This window comes from Indicator indicator, chromosome 14 (genome assembly GCF_027791375.1).
Source record: "Indicator indicator isolate 239-I01 chromosome 14, UM_Iind_1.1, whole genome shotgun sequence".
In the NCBI taxonomy this organism is placed as follows: domain Eukaryota; kingdom Metazoa; phylum Chordata; class Aves; order Piciformes; family Indicatoridae; genus Indicator; species Indicator indicator.
This window is the reverse complement of record NC_072023.1, coordinates 7,329,235-7,352,209: the sequence shown is the minus strand read 5'-3', so window position 1 is coordinate 7,352,209 and position 22,975 is coordinate 7,329,235. Positions and strand designations below refer to the sequence as shown.

The following is a 22,975-nucleotide window of genomic DNA, read 5'->3' as shown; positions in this document are numbered from 1 at the left end:
CTACATTTGTTGGACTCTTTTCTCCTATGTGTAAACCTGCTCTTGATGTCCTTTTTTCTTTCCTATTGGAATACTCTCAAGGAGCCAGACTTGCCTGTATTTGTCATGCAGATCAATTCCTCTACACAGCAAACTCAGATCTTTTATTAAAGGTAGGAACCCACAACATCTGGATAGTAACTGGAAATCCCTCCTGCCTTTGTACCATATTTTGGTTGTTCCACAGATATAGAAATCCATACCTGAATTGTCTACATAAATTGCTCATAGCAAATAATGCCTCTTATTCAAAAGACACACGCAAGTAATTCCCAGCCAAGTGTTTGTGATTGGCTTTTAGGTTCATGTGATTTTTTAAGTTATTCAAATAGCACTCTTCTCTTTTGGGCACCTGAAATTGTTCAAAGCAAAAATGTGGTTTCTCACCCTTCTACAAGACAAACACAATTTCTAAATAGGGTGTATAAAAGAGTTTTTTAAATAAAACTGTATTCTAATTTGGATATTCAGGTATACAGCAGAAGTTTTACTACCTGAAATGATCTTTTTTTAATAGTTATTCTAGATAAACTCATATGGACAATTCATACTGTTTTCAAAATTCCTTCTAAGATACTGAGAGGAGCAAAGCTTACATTTTCACAAGTTTTATGAAAAAGTGATGTTCTTCTCTTCCCTGTGCATTAGTGTGTTTCATCAGAATTCCTGGGAAGCTGTGCAGATATACATAGTAAATATTTCACATACCAATAAAGTGATTCCTCAGCAATTCAACCTCTTGGCACAAATGAGATTTCATTTATGATGAGCATCTTACCTGCACCTGTTGAACAGCAGCATAGGTTCCTGACATAAGTGATCCTTTCATGCTGTTATTTATCTGAATTTTGTAAAAGGTCCAGATTATAATATTTTAAAGACCATAACCTGAAAACATCTCCAGGCCTGAATTCTGAACTTTCGTATGGAAGAGGGAATATTTGTGCTTTTGAGTTAAGATTGACACCACCAAGGGAAGGCATAAAATATGCCTATTACTAAATCAGGCATTTGTTTTGTATAACTAATGATAAAATCAATACATGGCTCTGTCAGAGGAGACATCCATCAGCCTCTGTCTTGCCAGCATTCACTCAAGAGATTGACTTTGCAAGCTTCAAGGGGTAGGAATGTTTCTCCATCTTTTGACAATCCCTATTACAGTAATTCAGACAGCTTTTACACAGAGCTACAGCAGTTTACTCGAGTGTTGCTTTCAATATCATTTCATTAAATCAATGCAAGAGGCCGTGCTGACCTTTTAAATACATATTTAAATCTGATCAGCAGAGCTTAAATCGATTAGGAGCTGATTTTAAGCCAACTCTTAAGGCACATCAGTGTGTCCACACGGGGTTCCTCAGCTGTTCAATGAATTGATGTGAAATCCAATTTAAATTAAGCTGCTGCCAGCAAACCACTGTTGTGTTGTACACAAATCCCAAATGATATCTCCAGGTTCTTTAAGAACTTTCTTAAGTTAAACAGTGAACCCGAGGGAGATCAGTTAATGGAGTGAAATCTGCTCATCCCTGTCAGGAAAGGAGGGGTGACTTTGAACTGTGGTAAAAGCTTCCAAACATCTAAGGTTCAGCTGAAAGCTGTGTTTATGAAGCTGTTCACTGTCAAATGATGGACATTTTTTGCATTCTCACCAGACTGTGGCAGGAGAAGGCCTCCTCCATGTATCACAGGCTAAAAGGATCCAAAGTGAGTTTAAAGGAAATCCCCTCTGGTTTGTGTGTGCTAGAGACTGAGACACCTAAAGTTTCCTACCTCCAGTTTTCTTTCACGGCAGCGCTGGTGTTTTCACAGGGTAGATTATTGTTCCTCTCTCCTGAAACTTCACTAAAGGTGCTTGGAGGACTGCAGAGAAGCCCCTTTATCTTCACAACCTCTAAATCTATAGGGAAATTTCTGTAGCAATCTCTCTCCACAGAGAGATTTTGCTCTCACAGCAAAGAAATGGGAGATGCAAAATGAACCATGCTCCATTTTGACTGCAAAGAAGATGGAATTAAAGAGGGAGTTGTAGAAGGAGAAGACTACCTGATAATTTCTACATGCCAGCAAACCTGCAACCTGGGTTTTAATGGTTGAGTTTAAAAATACAGTGAGATGCAAACATACAATCATACAATAAATTGCACTGTCAGAGAGCGCAGGGGTGGAAGGAGGAAACAGAAGGAAATAGGCAAGTTGAGGAAAAACTGGTTTAGCATGGGCAGATGCCTTAATTATTTATCAAATAACATGGGAATGCAAGTTGCTTCTGGAGCCTATTGGTCTTTCAGTGTCCCCCACCTCACTCTTAACCTGATAAATTGTCATCTGCTCCATATTTTCCTGTCCTAGAACTGAAGAATTGTTTTCTCACACTTTTCAAAATATTTTAACCAATTGACAGTTTTGCTGTATGAAAGAAGACTTTTAAGGCCTTTTCCCTCAAGGTCAGACCCCTGTCTACCCAAGGGCTGTTGTTCACTGTGCATATGCAGAAGCTGTCTTTGCCAGTCCAACCCCCAGCAGGAAAAATGTCTCTAAATGCAATGGTAGGTACTTTGTCACTCTCTGAACAAAGGAAGCTAAGAGAATAGGGCTTTATTTTGGGTTGATGGTTTGGATGTGTATAGCATTGCCAGATCTCTGGCCTCTTTTTCCAGCTTTAGTGGTTCCTCCAAATTATTTATAATATTCCCCTTTAAATCTGTGCAACTGGTGGTTTGAATGATTGCAGAGTTGTGAAGAAGGTTATGGGATGTGAATGAACTTGGACATAAGAATCTTCCATGATAACTTCATGAGTATTTTTATATATTGAGGTAAAGGAATTACCTCCTTGATGGTTGTAGTAAACTCTCACTCCGTACAGAACTTTGTTTGTCATGCTAAAACCTCCCTGAAGCGGTTGCATCTTGTTCTGTTCTTCTTAAAAGTCTTGATGATACTGCAGGTGGGTGGGAGAGTATTCCTAGTGCTGGATATAGCTCTTTCCTCTTTCTCCTAGCACAGACAGGAATTAGTTAATCCTTCATTGCTTTGACAAATATAATTTATGAGTGTGGTGAGCAGAGAGAGAAAGGAAAAAAATAACACACATAACACACACACCCCAGTAACTGAAGTGGAGAAAGGAAGGGACTATACTACTTTGCAGTGGTAAATTACCAAAAGCAAAACTTAGCAAAGCACCAGCACTATGCCTTACACTTATTTGTCTGCTTGCTCCTATTTTCTGCTTTTCCTGAAGCTGTCAGGATTGGGGAGCTCATGCTTTATGATCAGTGAGAGCTTGCTGCTTCATATGGCCCTTTTTTCCATGAGGGCTCTGAAAATTCAATTGTGTTCAGTGTTAAAGTAAAGGAAGTTTGACACAGCAAGGTGCATTCAAGGTATATGAACCTGCAAAGAAATATGACAGTTTATTAATTTATTTTATTGTTCAGTACAGAACTGGCAGGCAGACCATCTCTGGTGGGAGTCACTGACCTAGATGCTGTAATGAACTTTCCAGGGGAATCCAAAGTAAGACTAAACTCAGTATATTACCTTTATTTAGGCATTCATGACAGAGAGTTGTTAAATGGCATAAACCTTGCCTTCTGAGAACTAAGTTAGGTACCAGAATTTTTTGTTCCTGCTTATGGTGGTATGGGAGGCAGGGGACTGCTGGCTCGCTCACTCTTGGCTTATTTTGTAATAGCCATGTAGTTTTTGCACTAGTAATAGCCATGTCTGTGGGCCACATAATCTCTTTCTCCCACTTCTTTGTGTCTTTCCAAGATGTGGTATAATTTTCTTTTTTTCATTTTTCCCCTCTAAGATCACATCTGAACTCCACCTTCAAGTCTCCCCACCCTAAAAAAGACAAGCTTGGATTTGGATTTTTACATTTTTTATTTGCCAAATGGTGACTACCAGGAGCTTCAACAAAATGCTTTTACTGAATAGCAGCATCTCTCCTATTAAAAACAAAGCAGGATGGCAAAGGACGTCTTGTGAATTGTGTCTTGGTGAGCAGGGCCTACAATTAGGAACTTGATTCAGCTAGAAGAGATCATTGGAGGAATTTTGGGATACTGTATTTTTTTTAGACAGAGAATTACTGGGGGAAGACAAGTGCAAAGCTGTAGCTCAGTGGTTCTCACCTCCTTTCAAACAGCATCAAAACCTTTGACTCAGTGGAGATAGCTTCCAGACCTCCTTTTGTTGATAATGTTTTGGGTTTTTTTCGTCATTTGAGTGCTTATTCCCTCTGTGACTCTCACATTCAAGACTGTCAGGGAGAAATTGTAGATAAGAATATCTGTAAACAGTGCTTTAGTGTCTCCCACACAGCAGTCTGGAACTGCCTCTCCTTGTGTTACTGAAGGTTCATGGATTTCTCAAATCAGTAGGAGTTCATTGATTTGCAGGCAAGTTTGTGCTACTACTTTGGTTACTCTTGTGGTTTTTCCTGGCTACTGTTAAGTAGCCTGGCAGATCTTCCAATGTTGCTTACATGCAGTAGTAGATAAATAAAACTACTTGTGTTGAGCTATCACAACATTCTCCCTTTTTATGCACTCTCTTTAAAAAAGCATAAAAAGCACTTTGAAAACTCTTGTCTGAGCAACAAAAGAGATCCAGACTGTGACCTAGTGCTCAAATGATGTCTCTGCTGTGGTTAGTGATGCTGTCTCCTGCACTTGGACAGTAGCCTCTTTGTCCCATAGCCTGTGGTTGCCTTATGCAGTTCTTCTGGGACATATGTTCAGACTGAAAACAATCACTTTCCTGCTAGCACTTTCCTGTTACCCTCTGAAAGACTCGCCCTCTCTCTGAATTATAATCCCAGTCTGTCTTTGACATCTCTCCAGGATCCCAGCCCAGGTTAAAGCAGGACTCTTCTCTCTCAAGCCCTCATTTTTTCCCATGTATGCATTTTTTGCTCAGTTGCTGTAGGCGGTCTCACTCTTCCACCTCTTCTTCAGCCCTGTGAATAAAAGAGGCAGCTGGCTGCAGCTGAGGTATAATGACTCTCGGACCCCTGCCTCGCCTCCCCAGGCTATGGGCAGGTTGGAGAGCCCTGGCTTCCCTGGGTACCCAGGCCTAGACCGCAGGCCTGGCTGCAGAACATGTCCTCTCCTCCGAGCAGAAGCTGGGATGCTGGTTTCCCTCGGAAGGTGGCAGCACAGCCAGATGTGATCCGCATCTGCAGCTTGGCGCCCAGCACTGCAAAGGGGCTGCAGCGAGGAGGTGGGGATGGTGTTGGGTTCCTTCTGAGGGGGAGCTCCTTAATTGGGGGTGAGGATTAGGATGGGGAGCATGTGGATGTTGATGCACAGGAGGGATATCTTCAAACCTTTTATCGAAGCACAGTGGAATCAGCCCAACATCCTCACCTAATGCACTGGGGTCCATCTATCCTGATCATCCGTCTCTGTATCAGCTGCAGCTCACTGTCAAACGTGGTGTGGGGCTGCGATGCCCACTGTGGAGACAGTGTCAGTCACTGAGCCTAGACCCACACCCCTAGCTCCCTTTTTTCCCCTTACGTGTAGGGAAAGGCTGTCTGCAGAAGGTTGGGCACAGTCATTAAATATCCTGTGGTTTGCAAGCTCCTGCTTACCTCCGGCTGCCATGATGGTTGTGTGTTATCTGCAAGTTATCAAGTAGCTTTAGGTAAAATGCCATGAGAAAGGAAGAGCAACAACTAGTCACCATCTCATTAACTTCTACAGCCTGCTCCTCTCCCAGAATCTCATTGTTCTTTTTACCTAGATTATTGGGGACTGGAAACTCCATTTCTCTCCTGAGGTTTTAGTAATGGGTTACAAAGCCCTAGTACTGTATGTGGAATAATGTGACCATTATCTGGAAAACATGCATAGAGGCAGGGGGGTTGGGTCTCTGCAGAAACCAAGCACAGCCTGGTCCTGGGATATATTGCCTAATCTATCCCTCTGGCTCTGTTCTTTGAATTCAGCTTTCCTATGCTAAGCACACTAAATCAGCTGGGGATACTACAGAACCCTGATGAGAGGCTGTTTGCTTACTTTGTGAACCTCAAGAAGTTTTGTAGCAACATGGAAAGACAGTGGATTCAGTTTTGCCCCAATAGTAATTTGTGAATGCTGTCTGTGTGTCTGGGCATCCAAAAGCAAAGGGCACTAGAAATCCCAACTTAGTTCAGCTGACTCTAGTAGCATCAGCAACTTCAGAGCAGGCAGACAGCCCCACAGTGCTTCAAAAAGTAATAAAATGCACTTGAACCTTACTCCTTGGTTTGGAACCATTGGATGGCAACTAGTCTCATATACTAGGTAATTCGTGCTTGATGCTGCTTAGAGTGCCACAGAAACCACACCTCAAGCAGGTAGCACTGAAAGGGTGAAGCACAGAATGCCAAGAGAAAAACCTGAGATTTCTAGGCACTCAGAAAGGGACCACCTCCCTTTTCCCCCCACTCTGGTGCTGGCAGTCTTGGAAAGCCCATCCCCACTCATGACTGCTACAGTAAAGTTGCTGTTCTGGAAAGGGTTTGAAAGTACTGCAGTTCTCTCTTTCAGAGTAGTTTCATTTCTGAGAGTGACCTGAGCGCTCCAGAGAGATCCTGTGGCACTGGAGTGTATGCTGAGGGTGCATGGAGTCATGACAAGAGGATAGAATCACAGAATGGTTTGAGGTTGGAAAGGACTTTAAAGATCATCTAGCTCCAACCCCCCTGCCATGGGCAGGGACACCATCCCTTAGACCAGGTTGCTAAAGGCCCTATCCAAGCTGGCATCCACAACCTCCCTGGGCAACTTGCTCCAGTTTCTTACCACCCTCACTGAAAAGAATTTCTTCCTAATATCCAGTCTAAATCTACCCTCTTCAGTCCTTTCTCTCTCATCCTATTACTACCAGCCCTTGCAAAAAGTCCCTTCCCAGCTTTCTTGTAGGCCCCCTTCAGGTACTGGAAGGCTGCTCTAAGGTCTCCCCAGAGCCTTCTCTTCTCCAGACCGAACAGACCCAGCTCTTGCAGCGTGTCGCCATAGGGGAGGTGCTCCAGCAGGGCTGGGAAGTGGAATGCAAAAGGCTCAGGCAGTGAGGACTGGAAAGCAAAGCAACCTTTTATGTGTGCATTTTCCTTCTGACACAGTTAGTTCTGGGCCATCCTTCCACTGTTGTGTGGATGTTTCTGTCCTGGTGCCTTGGAGGGACAAATTTTGTCACAAGCATCACTACCAGGCCTTCTACCCTACCCCTGCCATGTGGGTGCAGTTGTGGCAAGCCAGAAACACAAGCAGCTGCCCCTCCAGTAGCAGTTCCACAGCAGCCCAGACAGGCAGACACTTTCAAAGGGTACATGGGGAAGGGGAGAATCATTTAGGGGACAAATCCCATATAGAAAAATATGGGTGGCTGCAGAAAAAGGAAAAAAAAAAACAACAAAACAAAACAACAAACCGTCAACAGAATGAGTGTAAAGAAGAAAGGCAATGACCAAAATGAAATGCACTAATTTCGGAAGGTAATTGCCCTAGAGTCATCAGGTTGTTGGTAGTGTCTATTGGAGCAGTTTTTGACAACTAGGAGAGGGAGTTTGTCTCATTTTAATTGGAACTAACCATATTCAGAGCAGTTGTTACATGTCACCTAGCCTGTCTGTCTCCCTGCTTTTTTTTTGTCTTAGCAGTCTCCTCTTTTTCCCCTGCATGTCCTGATGATTTGAAAGATGATCCATTCCTCAAAGCATCCCTGGTAATGTGGACCACAGAATTCCATTTCTTTTGAGGCTGACATTTTTCAAAGCTACAGACTTTCCTTCTGCAGCAGCTACTGACACTGCAGATAGAGCCCTAGGAAGAGGGAATCAGGTCTGAGTGGCTGCACTTTGAGGAAAGAATTAAGAGATAGCAGTAAAATCAACAAACCCCAGATTATTTCATTTAAAGAGGGTAGCTTAGACCTTTTTACGAAGTTCAGGCTATTGAAGACTATAATCACTAATTTCACCTTGGGAAGCACACTGGAGAGCTCTGAATACACTTCCCATTGTACGTCTTGTGTATCTGCATACATGATTCGGTAAATATTAATTAAATAAGCATGCAGATATATATTCTATTCTGCACCATATTTGTTACCTTCTGTTCTGAAAACACCACCACCTCTTTAGCAAGACTTAAGATCTGCATTGCTATATTCTTTTTGCTGCCAGATACAGAAAGATAAACCCAGCCCATATGATTGCTGGCTACTGGCAGCCATCTCCCTGTGGTGACATCAGCTGAGGTGACCAGACTACACTTCTATATTGCAGTAGTCATTTAAAATAAAAATGACTGTTAACATTTCTCTGGTATGCATATTCCCTAATGTACATGTTTGTTCAATGCCTTACATTCCTACTGAGCAATGTCCTGCTGGGGACATAGCTGCCCACAGATTTAGAGTTGAAATTAATATTTCCATTATAAATAAAATCCTGCAAATTCTCCTTTGAAAAGAGATATTTTTCTGAAGATGAAAAATTAATTTTCTCAAGCACCCCACCTCTTAATTTCAAAATTCTCCTTTGTAATGGCCATCACACTGCAGCCCTGAATAAGGAGCAATAAGACAAAAACCTGAATCTGTGCAGCTTCATTTTATTGTCATAAGAGATGCACCATAACTGAGCAGCACCTGGGGAAAGGGGCAGTGAAGTGAAATGGAAGCTTTCCATGTAGGCAACTAGAGGTGTTAAAAGGTGTATTACTCTGTGTGCAACTTCCATGCTCAGCTGGACTCTGCAGAACATTGACGTACTTAACTCCAAGCACAAGTGTGACATGTCTTTCAGATATGAATACCACTGAAAATTATTCCCAAACATCAAACAGTAGCATCATCTTCTTACCAAGGCCCTTGCTTGACTGTATTTGGAGACTTCTAGACATCCCATCCCAGTGGCCACTGTATCTCAGGTAAAACCTCCATGCATTCAGCAGGATGGAAATGATAGAGGCAGACCAGAATAGTGCTGCTTGGCCCAAATGCTTATGATAGGTTCAAGACAGATGCTACTTGCCTATATGCATATAACATAATGTTCTTTCCAGGCTTCTATTATCTCCTCCTTACTGCATACATGCAGTTACACGGTGTACAAATTGCTTCAGAGTTGACTCTGCAGAATCTACAACACATCTACAAGGACCTGTAAAGCTGGGTGATGTTTTCAGGACCTGCTGGGAAGTACTATCCCCTCAGTTTCCACATTCTGGGGTACACTATTACTGACCTTCTCAGCAGAGTACTTTGGGCTGTACTGACAGTTCTGAATACAAGCTCCACCACCCGTTGTCTCCACCTTTGCAACAGAATAGGCAGGACTTGGGCAGCTCCAGTCACTCAAGTTACTCTCAGATTAATTATAATTAGCGTTAGCCTAATTTGCGTGCTAAAAGAGCAGCTTGGACACTCAAATTCTGTCTCTAGAAATTTGGTGTTCTGTTTAAAATAAAAGCTGGACTGCTAGCGAACAAAGCAAACTGGTGGTACAGTAGCAACACCACAAATCCTGCCTCGTTTTGCACTTGCTAGAGATTAATTACGGTGGAAGAAAACAAGACAGAAGTTTAAGGACCGAAGCCATTCATATGAGGTCAGACAAATCCCAAGTGATTTTTAGAGAAGTGCTGCATGAAACTCAGAGCCCAAGTATGAAGAGCAGGTTTGTATGGTCTGGGGTTGGGACTTAAAAGTGATCCTTCTGCCGGGGAGTCGAAGAGAGGGCGGGAGAGAGGGAGGGTGGGAGAGAGGGAAGGAAGGAGTCGCGGGGCTAACGCAGATTTCGGTGAACCCCTCTCTGCTTCGCTTGACGGGCGAAAGGGCCTCAACCCAGCAGCGCCGCACAAGGCAAAATCGGAGCCGCGCAGGTCTTTAAATGCACCACCCCCACCGGCCCCTCGCTCTCCCCTCTGGTTGTGCAACCCCGCGGGGGAGAGGGAGGGAGGAAAGGGGAGGGGAGGAAAGGGGAGGGGAGGAAAGGGGAGGGGAGGACGGCGATGAGGTAACGGCGGAAGAGGCTCGCGGCCCCGCCCTAGCCGGCGCCTTTAAGAGCCAGCCTCACGTGACCGCGCTCCCGGCCTGCCCCGCCGGTTCTCGCGGCCTTCCCCGCACCTGTTGGCGATGGGGCGAGGCGAACGCCAGCCCCACCTCCTTCCTCACTCACCCCGCCCGCTCCTTCCGTTTGCTGTCCCCGCGCCCCTCCCCTCCTCGCCGCGCATGCGCGCGAGCAGGACGGGCGATTCACGCATCCAAAATGGCGGCCGCAATGGATGTGGATACTCCTAGTGGCACCAACAGCGGCGCCGGCAAGAAGCGCTTCGAAGTGAAAAAAGTGAGGCCCGCCGGCTCGCTCCTCCAGCTGGCCACAGAGAGGGGGGAGAGGCCAGGGCTGGCCTGTGGGGCAGGGGAGAAGCGACTTCCCGCTCCCCTCACGGAGCCGGGAGCCCGGTTCCGCACCGGCGCGGCGGGAGGGGTGGGACGGTGCCTGCGGGGAGTCTTGGCATGCGTCCGGGCCAATGGTTGAGGCGGAGCGCTGCACGTGGAGCAGAGGCTGGCCAATCAACGGGCGCAGGCGGCGTGGGCTGTGCGGGCGGGAGGAGGAAGATCTGAGGCAGCTGCCCCTGTCAGGGGGCTCCGCCGCCCTTGGGGTGGTCCGTGTTTTTTTCTGTTTCGGCCGCGCTGCATGGAGCCTCTGAGCAGCTCGGGTCGAGGAGCAGGGGTGGAGTCCTGCCGCCACCTCAGCCCCGGCTGCTCTGGCCCAGCCGGCTGAGCTAGCCCATGTGGTGCGTAAGACACTCAGCACAAATTTGTGCCCTTGATTATTGCCTCCCACCCCGTTCTTCGAAGGAAATATCAACAACGTGTATGTGGTCAGTAAATTCTCCTCTGTCACGCTGGCTTTGCTTCCCCAAACCAGCCATAATACAGCTGTCTGTTCAGTGCCACGTTTGTCAGCTGGATAGTAGTGATAGGCCAAGCCTGTGCAGAGCAAGTGGGGTGGCTGTGTGTACTTGTACTAAGGTAGAATTTGAGGAGAAATGGCCTCTGATTGGATATTGGCAAACGTTTCCTGTGATTCCTGCTTGTAGATGCGGTTTGAAATGTGGTTGCCATCAGTGATAGTGGAAACCCCTATCTGTACAGGGCTGCAGGCGTGTGCGGAGGGAGGTGTTTGGGTGACGTGATTGCTTGCTCTTTGGGAATAGGGACAAATATCATAGCATATGAAAGGAGCAGGCAGGGACACTTTTTATGTGTCAGTGGCATTGCTCCGCCCCAGCAAGGTACCAAGGGGTACTTGTTGCATGTGTGATTCAGTACGGGTCTGTAGGTCACAAGTGAAGTTTATGTTGGAACGAGAGATTCAAGTACCTGAGATTGTGAGACAGATAAGGGTGCTGGGAGCTTTTATCTTAGCTGCCGTCTAGTGCAGATGAAGTCCTTGAGAGATGAGTACCTCAGTCAGAAGGCTGGCTAGACTTGAAGTTGGAAGATGGGGATTAAAAATGAGATCACTACTGGTCTGGTTGTATTATGATGGCTTTTTATATGAGTACTAATGAAAAACTGGAAGTGCTTATCAAAACTGATACTGCTTATCAATACTTGGCAGTCTGCATTCCTCTTTCAGAATCCAGAACTGGGGGAAAAACAGTGAAAACATGGAGACATAAATGGCACACAGTAGATAGTCAGTACAATCATATCCTGAAAAAAATGGAAGGGAAAAAATCTAGACCACTAAAGTAATAAATGAAGATTATCCTGACTACCATGTGATTTTGGATTGCTTTGAATATTGAAGGCAACCCCGTTTATTTAAGGAATTTACGGAACACCTGATTATGGGGTTTGTAGAGGAATAAAAAGGTGCTGTGCTTTTCTGCATAGCTTTTTTAAAGTCCTCATTCTGAATCAATTTTCTAAAGTTGCCATAGAAGTTTGTAGCCAGCCCTTCCCATGAAGTAGTGTGGGACAGAGATACTCCTTTTTGTTGTTGTTTCTTTTTTATAAACAAAGTCTTTGAAAGGTTAATTTAGTAGTACTTCCAGAAGTTTGTGTTCAGCCTTGCTGGTAGGTCGTTGTCTAGCAAGCTTTTTGCAGAGGAGACTGTTTAGGGGCCAGTGAAGGGATTTTAGTTCTTGACCTCAGCTGCTTTGGGGGATGATTACTATAAAAACTGATGCAAATAATGGAAATTTCCCTTAACAAAATGACACCTGGATTGGCCTTTCTGCAAGTCACTGCTATTTCCATCAGAACTGAAGATGTGTGAGCTGTATCCTTGCCTTGAATAGAATGGAGGCGTTTGCATTTGTTTCACCAAAAAAAAAAAAAAAGGCAACTGTAGGAGTTCTGTAGTTGGAAGGAGACATTGAGTCTGAGACGTCTGTGAGAGGAATGAACCACTGCTTTCTAGTAACCAGAAATCATGATAAAGAATTACTCTGAACTTCTAAAACATTTTTTTAAATTATTTAAAAACATTTAAAAGTTACATGAGATCTTGAGGAATAAGAAGGATTTCTGCATGCTGTAAACTGAATCGCAATTATGTTTTTCTTTCTTTTTTTCCCCTCTTTCTCTAGTGGAACGCAGTAGCTCTGTGGGCATGGGACATTGTGGTTGATAACTGTGCCATTTGCAGAAATCATATTATGGATCTATGTAAGTAAATGGTTTGGACTTGTATGTGATACACAGCTGAAATTTTCCTTGTTGAGGGTAGAATTTAGGAAATGCATCTTTTAGTTAGGAACTAACTCTTCACAGTGCAAATGTTAAGCTCTAGTTTATGTAATACTGAAGTCCGATAATCTGTTTTTGTGAACTCTGTCACCATACTGCTTTTCCCTCATCCTGTTCTTGTAAAGAGTAGAACACATGATACCACATCCTCAGTCAAAATGATGCTGCTAAGTCTGTTTCAGATGCAACAAAGAGGAAAAGGAGTAATAATCAAGAGCCAGGAGGAACTGAAATTATTGACACAACAGCTATTGCTCACAAAGAGAGATATTAGATTTTAGAGTTGGGGATGTTGCTGTGGGTATCAACTTTTTATTAACACTTATTAGGATGAAATCTTGTAGCACCTTCTGTGTCTTGCCAGGAAGGGCTTGGAGCAGTGACTTCATTGGAGTCCTTGTTCTACAAAAACTACCTTGCATAAATTAGTTAGTTAATGTTATAGGGAATTGTGTAAACACCTAGAGAATTAATTGTTCATTTACAAAGGAAGATAATCAAATGCCTAAATCAAACCCAATATATTGCTAGTATTGGTTTGATTTCTTTCTGTATAATCATGTTTGCTATGTAGGAAAATAAAGTGATAACGGATCTAAGTATACAAATTTCTATCATGAAATAGGTATGCAAGCATTTCAGTCCCTTAAAGGATTGGTAATGAGTACAAAACTTTTTTCTTTTTCCCTCAAAATGGACAAGATACTGTTGACACCATAACTGTCCATCTTGTTTCAGTTATGAGGGATATATGACACTTTAATATTCCCAAGATAGAAATTTGTCTTATTCACCTGTATTAGTAAAATGTGAAGATTGTGGAACCCTCAAAACAAGGATGCAGGTACGTTATGATGGGTTTGTTGCACTTTGATTTTACACAATCACCCTTGCAACTACTGATAATGGTAACTTGCTGTCAGTAAGCCTGTATGAAAATAAAATGCTTCAGACAATTGAGACCTCAAGTTTATAGTCACAGCTAGTGAGAGGTGCACCTGTTTTTGCCTCCTATTTAAATAATAATTACAAAGCTATGTTCAGACATTGTTTTACTTAATGAAGAGAAAACACACAGGGCTGAAAATGGGTTAAGCCAGTTCACCTCTTTGCTTTGGGACAGAGCTGTTTGTATTTTGATATATTGGAAAGGAAACCACATTGCTGGCAGGCAAATGGAATTTTTAAAGATTTGTGTAGAACAGAAATTGCATTTGTAACATTTACATATATCTACATTTATATAACTATATCAATGTATGTTTATATAAATTTATATATATAATCCTGTCATTCAGGATAATTATTCATAATAAGTGGGATATCTTGTAAAATAGGGGATGCTGGTGTGTTTCGTTCTATGGATTTGCCTCAAAATTTCTGGTGTCTCCCATGAGAGACCAAATGCTGTCTCACATATTTACTGTTTTTTATAAATAGCAAATAGGGCATATGAGGATGAAAGAGAGGTGTGGAAGAACTGAAGAGAGCATGGACCGATGTCGTTTTCCAGTAATGAATTTTGCATGTTAGTTCTTAAAAAAAAACCCAAGGTCCTGCCAAAATGGGAGTGGGGTTGAGAAACTGCAGGTAGATTAGGAAAAAAAGTAAAGGAAAAATTACATAGGTGGCTTTTTTGTTTGTTTTGGTTTTTTAGTTCCTCAAGCATAATTTGTTATTAATTTGGGTATGAGCAATGTTATGAAAAGCCTGGACTGAAAATGACAAACTGATGTTGACAGTGTACAGAATAGAAGGAGTATCTAAATTGGTGTTCCAAGATCAGTGCTGGCTCTGGCTTTACTTACTTCCTTGTTAACAGATCATTAATGTTGTTAAACAACACTTTAATTAGATTTTCAAACATAAGATGTGAAGTGATGGGAAATTGAGGAAAAATTAATAGAATGTGAAGGGAAGAACAGCACAAGATTCAATTTGATACAATGCAGGATAGAAATATCTTTCTCTCCTAGTGAGGAAGAGAAACCTTAGAAGGGAAGACATGAAAAGAGTTATAGGTAATGCCAGCTATGCTAAGAGAAGATTGTTAACTTTATGAAGTCAGGTGTCATGCAGTTCTCCTCGTGCATGTACATTATGACTCAGTAATAATATAGTCTGAGGATTCCCCTTACCCTCAATTAGGTTTGTATTCAGTGCACAGGAGGAATAAGATTTTCAGTGTTTTCTTTTCAGTCTTCTCTGAAAAGACCCAGGTCCTGTTTAGATTTTACTTGAGGAGTGTTCTTGATTTCTTCAAAGGCTTTCTCTCTGGTACTCTCATTGCAGCATCGTAGGTTGGGGAGTGTTAACTAAACCCTGTGTTGAGTGCAGTGGATTACCTTCTGGTGTGCAATGTGGAATGTAGTATTGCACTAAGGTAACTGGCATTGTTTTGAACTATGTAAAATGTGCCATCAAGATGGCAAGATGGAAAGTACCACATTTGGTATGCCAGCCTCACAAAGATAGACATATTGCATAGAATCTAAACAAGAGTCTCGGGATGCTTAACAGCTTGAATGATTTGGAATTTCTGAGAAGAATAAAAGAACAGAACTCAGTATATACAGTTTGCGAAGTCATAAGTAGGAATGGAAGATGATAGCTGAGTACATATATTTTGAGAGTGTGATACTGACAGGAAATACTGAGTGTATTACATGAGTGTTATGAGTAGAAGGAGTCATATGATGGGGGGGAACTTAGGGTAAGTATTTAGTAAAATCTGCAGATAATTCCTAAGAAACTGGGGAGAACTGCAAGGGCAAAATTCTGAAGTTCTGAAGTTTGAAAAACTAAATTGAAGGGCTCACTCTGCACTTTGGGGGAACAGACTGAACTAGACTAGAATAGTTTAGCTGGAAGAGACATACAGCAATCATCTTGTTCAACTGCCTGACCAGTTCAGGGCTGACCAAAAGTTAAAAATGTCGTTAAGGGCATTGTCCAAACACCTTTTGAATACTGACAGGCTTGGAGCATCAACCACCTCTCTAGAAAGCTTATTCCAGTGTTTTACTGCCCTCTCGGTAAAGAAATGCTTCCTAATATGCAGTTGTAAACCTCCCTGCTCAGGAAGCTGTGGAGGGCAATGAGCTTGTCCCTTAACCTCCTTTCCTCCAGACTAGACAAGCCCAAAGTCCTTAGCTGCTCCTCAAAGGGCTAAACCTCTCACTCCGAGTCAAGCTGGAGATGCCTTTAAAGTCTGGGAAAAATTAAATAAAAATGGGCTAGATGGACTTCAGATCTAATATGATAAATATCCTGTTTCCAACAGAGAAAGAGGAGAAGAACCAAGTTAAGGCTATTATGTGCTAGAATATTTTCCTTGCTTTCAGCAGAGATTTCTTGAGTTAAAGTTTGCTTACCAGTTGACTTCTTTCAAATGAATTTCCCCTCCTTTACGTGCTACTCATCCTCTCACAGTTTTCTGTTACTGTAGAGGTTCATGCCAATTATTTAGAACTCAGTAAGATCATGAGTCTACGCTGCAGTAGCAGTAAAGTTATTGCAGGAATTATGGGTGTCAAATTTTAAACAAATGTCCAAAGTAAGTGAAGCTCTTCAAGATTCTTGACCATCTTCCATTTCCTTAATCACATTTTCCAGCCAAACCTGTGAGGTTTGAAAGTTGTTGGTTTGTTTTGTTTTTAATCTTTAATTGGTGAATCAAGTTCCTTTTCCTCTGAGCATATTTGGCCACATGAACAGTGAACAGAGAATTGGATCGCGTTCAGACATTTTCTTTGCCAGGAAAATAAGATCTGAAAAACAAGCAAGCAAGAAGCCCATGTATTGAGTTCTAAACTGATCATCTCTCAGCACATCTTTTAAAATCATTTAGACTTGACTTTTAAAGAACCCATCTTTTAGCAGGAAATAAAATGTTAGTCTTAGGTTTGTGCTGCTGACTGTGGAAGAGTTGGAAGTACCTTTTTTTCCTCCTGAAGTTTCCTCTTACGCTGGAGCAGAGGTGAGTTGTTCAGGGTCTAAAATGAAGAACCAGGTTGCTACGTTTATTTTTTCAGTGCTGTTCTTCCCTCTTTCCTCATTCTCTCTCATCTTCATCCATGCCACCTGACACAAAAATCCAAGCTATAACCCAAACCTATACTCTTTATCTTTTTTGTGATCATCCTGTGTACACAGCTTCAAAGTATAAAAGATTTTAAGCATACATTTTAAAATTGTATTTCCTATTGTGCCTGCCACAAGACTACAGAATAAAGACAAGCAAACTCCAGCATTACATGAGCTAAGGAATTTGTAAATACAACTGATAGTACATAATTCTGACAAGAGAGTGAATTGATATTTAGAGAAACCTGGTGTTGTGGCTAAGAAGTTTTAAATAAATGTATCTTCACCTGATCATCAAAAGACATCTCTTAAAACAGAAGAGAAAAAAAATGTCCTTAAAGTTAGGGAAGCAGACACATGTCATCATTAGATGAGCTGTATACCTTTGTCCCCTGTTTTGATCTGATACACTTGAGAAAACAGTGCACATTAAACCATTGCTCTTGACACTATCTGATGTATTAAATGAAAAAAAAAAGCTCTTTCCCCCTCCTTTTCACTTGTTATTATGAAGATATTTACTACTAGGTGTTGCATGTACATCTACTCCTGCATATATGTGTTTGTTTTCACAGGCATAGAATGTCAAGCAAACCAAGCATCAGCTACTTCTGAAGAGTGCACAGTTGCATGGGGTGTCTGCAATGTAAGGAACACTGATTTACTGCAGAGCTTGTGTGTGATGATGCTCTCCCCCTTTTTTCATGACTGGACAAAACAAATTCTATCAAGTGTTCCAGATAATCCATCAGAAAAAAAAAACTTTAAACACTGTATGTTTAGTAGAGTATAGAAAAAGGGGGAGAGAAGGGGAAACAAAAGGAAGAGTGGAAGTTGGGAGAGATGTAATAGAGAAGATGAAGAGAAGGGAGGAAGTTAGGCCTTTATATACACATCCTGCCCCTGCCCTGTTCCCCACACCTTCCCCCCCTCTTTTTTTTTCCTTTTTTTTTTTTTTAAGAATAATAGATCTTTCATTCTGAGCATGATTTTCCTGATCAAGAGTCTGCCTGAGAGCTATGCCTTTTTTTTTTTTTTTTCCCCTGGTAATAGGATTACTTGGGTGTCAGCATGCTTGATTTGTCTTTTGCAGGCTGATTCAAGGAGTCAGTATGGGGTAACTAGGTGATTTGCTTCCCATTTTGGAGGAAGATCAAATCAGTTGTAGTGTATAATCTCCAGCTCTTCTTTGCTGTATGCGCTCCTTTGTGCGTGGTCCCACTAGCACGTGAACTCAAGCTTGCATACCTTTTAGCTAGCCTGGGCCTGAGTTGGAAGATAAAATTTTCCATAATGGAATAACTACCTGTTCCTCAGTCCCATCCTCACTATGCTGTGGGATCAAGTTACAGCGTGATAGTGTTGGGACAGGATTATAAATGTTCCAGTTCTGGTTGTAGAGAACAAGAGCAACTTTTTTAACCATGTCAGAATATGCCAGTATCAAAATTAGGTTTTTGTCTGCAGGAGTTACCAAGTGGAACCTTGTTTTTGAGTAGCTGTATGGGATATGGAAAAGGGTGTCTTTATTAAGCATGTAATAGGTTTTTTTGTTGGTTTATTTTTAATTTCTAATTTAGCAAGTTCATTTTTATTCAGGCTTTGGTTTGTCCAGAAGACTGGCAGAAAGCTTCAGCATTTATACATACATATCATCCCTTCACTGTGAAATCCTTTTTCTTGTCTTTCTGATTATGCTTCTTATCAGCATCTGCTCTGCCAATTTTAGCAGCTGCTCAACTCTGTTCTCTCCTTCATCAGAAGTCAGTCAGTTGCCATTGCATTCACTGTGGAACAGGCTCCCTGCTGCCATTTCCCTAATGTTCCCTTCCTCCCTGAAAATGTGGATCAATTCCTTGGTGTTTACCAGTGAGCTGGCTGATTAGTCCTCCCCACCTTTGCATGCACTCTTCTTACCATGGTGCTTTCAGTGGTAGTTTTCACACTGAGATACATTCATGTGTTCTGCAATGATGTGATCTGGACTTTCTCTTCCAGCATGCTTTTCACTTCCACTGCATCTCTCGCTGGCTCAAGACTCGCCAAGTATGTCCGCTGGACAACAGGGAATGGGAGTTCCAAAAGTAGGTATCCTGCACAGATCTCAAGATGAGAAATCCAATTCTCCTTCTGTTAATAGAAATTATCAGTGTCAGATAAGCAGATAGTCTTTCTCATTTGTGGGCTTGAGGGTATAGTTGCTGTTGGGAAAGAATTTTTTCTACACCTTCCTTGATAAGGACCTTTCCTTAGTCACCTGGTGCTAAATGAGCTCTGAAGGAAGCCCAAATAGCTGTGGGGTAAGAGAGTTGTTACAAAATAGTGATTTCTGTTGACATTCTCTCCAAAGAATGGAGAGCAGAAGAGAAATGGAATTCACTGCAAGTGAAGCCTCAGGTGAATACTGTACTGCCACATGGGCAATTTAGGTGTAGAAAATAACCTGAATTTAGCTGCTTGTGTTGCAGACCATTTCTGATAAGATCCCAGAAGTCTTATTGGGTCCCCCTGTATCTTGGTGATTTGTTTTATAGCTCTAATAGGCACAGAAATTAATAGACTGATTTCCTAGCATCTGGAAATCAAATGTCCATGTAGCCATTACTACAGCCTTGGCCCATTTATTCATAATTTTTGTATTCTTTATTTTGTTTTGTGTTTTTCAAAGGTCTATTGTTAGAATAATAATAGGAGAGCCATGGAAGGCTAATTGTATTTGGAGAGAGAGAATTGTAACGTTGAGAGCAGTTAGGAAGTTTGCCAAGTTACTTGCATCATTCTGCACCATTTATCCATGAATCTTCTCAACTGGATTTTCCCTCTCCCCATCCCCCTGTTTTTTTAATAATTAATTCAAATTAAACCAAAGCAAAACAAGTATTAAAACTGTTCAGGATTACCTTTGGGATCTGGTTCACAAGCAGTTGTGCGAATTGTCATTGACATGACAGGCACCATAGTTTTGATATGAAGATGTTTTAATGAATACATAATGAAAACAGCCCATATTGCCTGCCTAGTGACTTAATATTGCATGGGCAGCATGATGAGAAATGGAGACACGGATGAACATCTTCTGGGTGTTCAGTAAGATCTCTGGTGCTCAGACAAGCTTTGACCTTGTTTCCATGCAGGAGTGGGATTCAAGGCAAAAGATGATTATTCTGCATGTAATATTGTGAGTTGCTGAAACTCCTTCTGACTAGTATCTGGATAGACTTTGGGGGGAATTGAAATGTGGGACTCTTCCTAAGGTTACGTGTTAATTAGCTCATGGTGGAATGAGAATAAATCTAGCAGCATTAGTAGGACACACGGTTCTTTAAAAGGCATTAACGTATTGTGTATTTGCAGGTATGGACACTAGAGACATGGTCACCATGCTTCTTGTTACATCGTCAGCCTCAAGTCATTCTTGTCACTATGGGTTTGTTTTAGCAACTTGAAACATCAGTAGTGTGTACAATTCTTCTGTAATCTTCATTTCTCCCTATTGTATACCATTGAATAAAACGTGCTGGAGCTTCCTGTCAAAGTCTGTTGTCTTGTGTTCAGGAGTGGGCAGTCAGTGAAGGAGGGAGGAGAATGATCTGCAGACCAGGGGCTTGAGCTAGACAACTCAAGATGGGCAGCTCTTTGTTACTGTGTCCAGATTTTGACTGTGAGTTTGGTCTTACTCCCACACAACTGAGAACCGTGCCTGTGACTCACCGAGGTCAACATTGAGTTCCACCATGTAAGTGCAGTGGGTGCAGGACTTGGCCTGTGTAATTTATGCAAATAGCATTTTGTGTGGACATGCTTTCTTGAAGCTGAGTCAACCCTTATACAATTAGGGGTTGTGTCATTATTAGAAACTGATCACTCCTGCTTCTTCTCTTGGCTTTGACTAGACCACCTCCCATGGAGAGGAAAATTTCACTAACTGTCCCAGTTCTGTCTGTTTAGCTTCTAAGCCATTAACTGAATGTTAGTTTTCATCAGGGTTCATAAAGCACTTCCATGCATCAGGTGAAAGTCAACTCAGGAACTTCACAAGCTAGGTTGACTGCAAAGCTAAAAGTAAGCAGTCTATGAACAAACTTCATTCTTGGCTGGCTTTCTACTGGTGTTTTCCCAGTTCAGGCTGGGCTGTAGTTCTTGCTGGCCAAAATTTGAAAGCTCCATAATGTTTTCTTTCATGTCTTCTCTACCAAATGGCCTGCTATCCTCACTGCATCAAACTGTGACTCCTATGTCAACAGCCTCAGCAGATGCTGGGAAGTCAAAGAAGGTCCCAGAAATTCTTCCTGCTACAAGAGGCTGTGTTCCTTTGTGTCAGCAGTGATCCATACAGTGAAGTTCTCTCGTTGGCTGTTCCCAGTGCTACTTTTGGGTCAACACTTTGCTAGTTACTGAGGGTGGGAAATCTGATGTCCAACATTAGTGTACTCTTGTGACAGAGAATACAGATGGCTATTGACAGAACCAAAACTTACAGGTTTTTTAGCAATTGCTGGAGCTTTCTTTAATCTGCAGCAAGCAAATGTCAGGATTATGTTATCAGCTAATGTTTCTGCTCTGAAGTGATATGGTTTGCTGGTTTCCACCCTGAAGAAGAGGAACAGCCTGAATCAGGAGAGTTTAAAGTTAGATAATTTATTTCCTGGGTGTTGGTAGAGAGCTCATCCTGAATTTGCAAGACAGTTTTGGTGATGGAAGCAAGACTGAAACAGAAGAGGAGGGAGATGACCTCAGCAGTGGAGAAAGTATTCATCTGGGCAGCAGAATATCCAGGTTAAATGCCATTCCCTGAAATCTGAACTCCCATTTAATGTCCCATCCAGCTGAGTAGAATGTCAGATGTCCTTGTTTATGGTTGTCCATTTTGTATGCAGTGTTTGTTTGTTCAGGACCTGGAGCCCAGATGCTGACTGATCAGGGAATTTATTTCCTTGAGGACTTTGTTTTGGGTCCAGAGACATCATTCTGGTTTGTCTCCCTTCAGTTTGTGCACATTGCCCTAAGCATATTTTTTTGGCTGAGGACAGACACATCACTGCAGGCATTTCCCTCTCTTTTGTGGCTTCATGTGCATTTACTTGAGGCTGTGCCTGCAAGAAGGCTTTTGGAGGGGGGTTGGTTTTTTTTGTTATTGCTTCTTTAAATGGATCCCTCCAACTGGCAAGCTGCAGGCACTCCCCTCCCCTTTGAACCTCTGTTCTGCTGCAGTGCATAGAGGCCTAACTGTTAAATCTGATTTCAGATTGCTGTTGTAGCATCTGTCCCAAACCTGGTTTTCCCAAGTGGAAAAATACGGACTGTAAAGCAGCAATTGCTTACAGACCCAGGAAGGAAAATCTCTTTTCAGCTACTGCCTGCTGAAACAGCCCTACTCCTGCTTCTCCTGCTGCAAAGGGCCTGAGCTCTGTGATGAGCCACAGCAGCTCCAGCACAGGGCTGCTGGCAGCCCCATTTACTGTAGCACATTAAGGGTTGTGTTTGGGAGGGAAGGGGAAAAGCTTCAGCAAGCCACCAAAGAGAGAAGCTCCTTGGCACAGGCAGCATTGAGCAAAGGTAAGAGGCAATTTTCTGTCCAGAGGCACAAAGTGCCCCATTTCCCCAGGGCATGGATGCATGCTCAGGCTGGCATCACTGTGTCCTGACTCTCATGGTTTGGTCTCCATCTCCACTGGATGTGGTGGTGGGAGGGAGTGAGCCCATTCATCCCCATCTCCTTTCTTTTTCCTGAAGGAACAACTGTTTACAAGTACAGCTTCTCCTTCCTGCAAAATACAGAGAGCTTTGTGGAGTGGAAGGAGGGCTGGAGACATTCCTAAGCATCCCAAGGGAAGGTAGGTGTGCAGGGGAGAAGTGATGGCCGTGTCGGTGCCATTTGCTCATTCTAAAACTGGAGGATGCATCTGAACCCTGGACTCAAAATAAAATTAGGTTGTTCAGCCTGGAGAAGAGGAGGCTGAAGGGAGACCTCATGACTCTACAACTACCTGAAAGGAGGTGTAGCAAGCTGGGGGCTGGCCTCTTCTCCACATAACAAGTGATAGGATGAGAGGAAATGACCTCAAGTTGCACCAGGGGA

At 42.6% G+C, this 22,975-nt stretch overlaps 1 protein-coding gene across 1 annotated transcript; it reads left to right on the top strand.

Annotated features, from left to right (window-relative positions):
* The first annotated feature begins 10,309 nt into the window (after positions 1-10,309).
* RBX1 (ring-box 1) lies at positions 10,310-20,413 on the top strand. Its single transcript, XM_054386746.1, has 5 exons — positions 10,310-10,393; positions 12,651-12,729; positions 17,472-17,542; positions 18,895-18,980; positions 20,251-20,413. The coding sequence occupies exons 1-5, from the start codon at positions 10,316-10,318 to the stop codon at positions 20,261-20,263; spliced, it is 327 nt and encodes a 108-aa protein (XP_054242721.1). The 5' UTR covers positions 10,310-10,315; the 3' UTR covers positions 20,264-20,413.
* The last annotated feature ends 2,562 nt before the right edge of the window (positions 20,414-22,975 follow it).

Coding starts and splice junctions, on each gene's coding strand:
- RBX1 (XM_054386746.1), top strand. CDS start 10,316: ATGGCGGCCGCAATGGATGTGGATACTCCTAGTGGCACCAACAGCGGC. Junction 12,730..17,471: donor AAATCATATTATGGATCTAT/GTAAGTAAATGG, acceptor TTGTTTTCACAG/GCATAGAATGTCAAGCAAAC. Junction 17,543..18,894: donor TTGCATGGGGTGTCTGCAAT/GTAAGGAACACT, acceptor TTTCTCTTCCAG/CATGCTTTTCACTTCCACTG.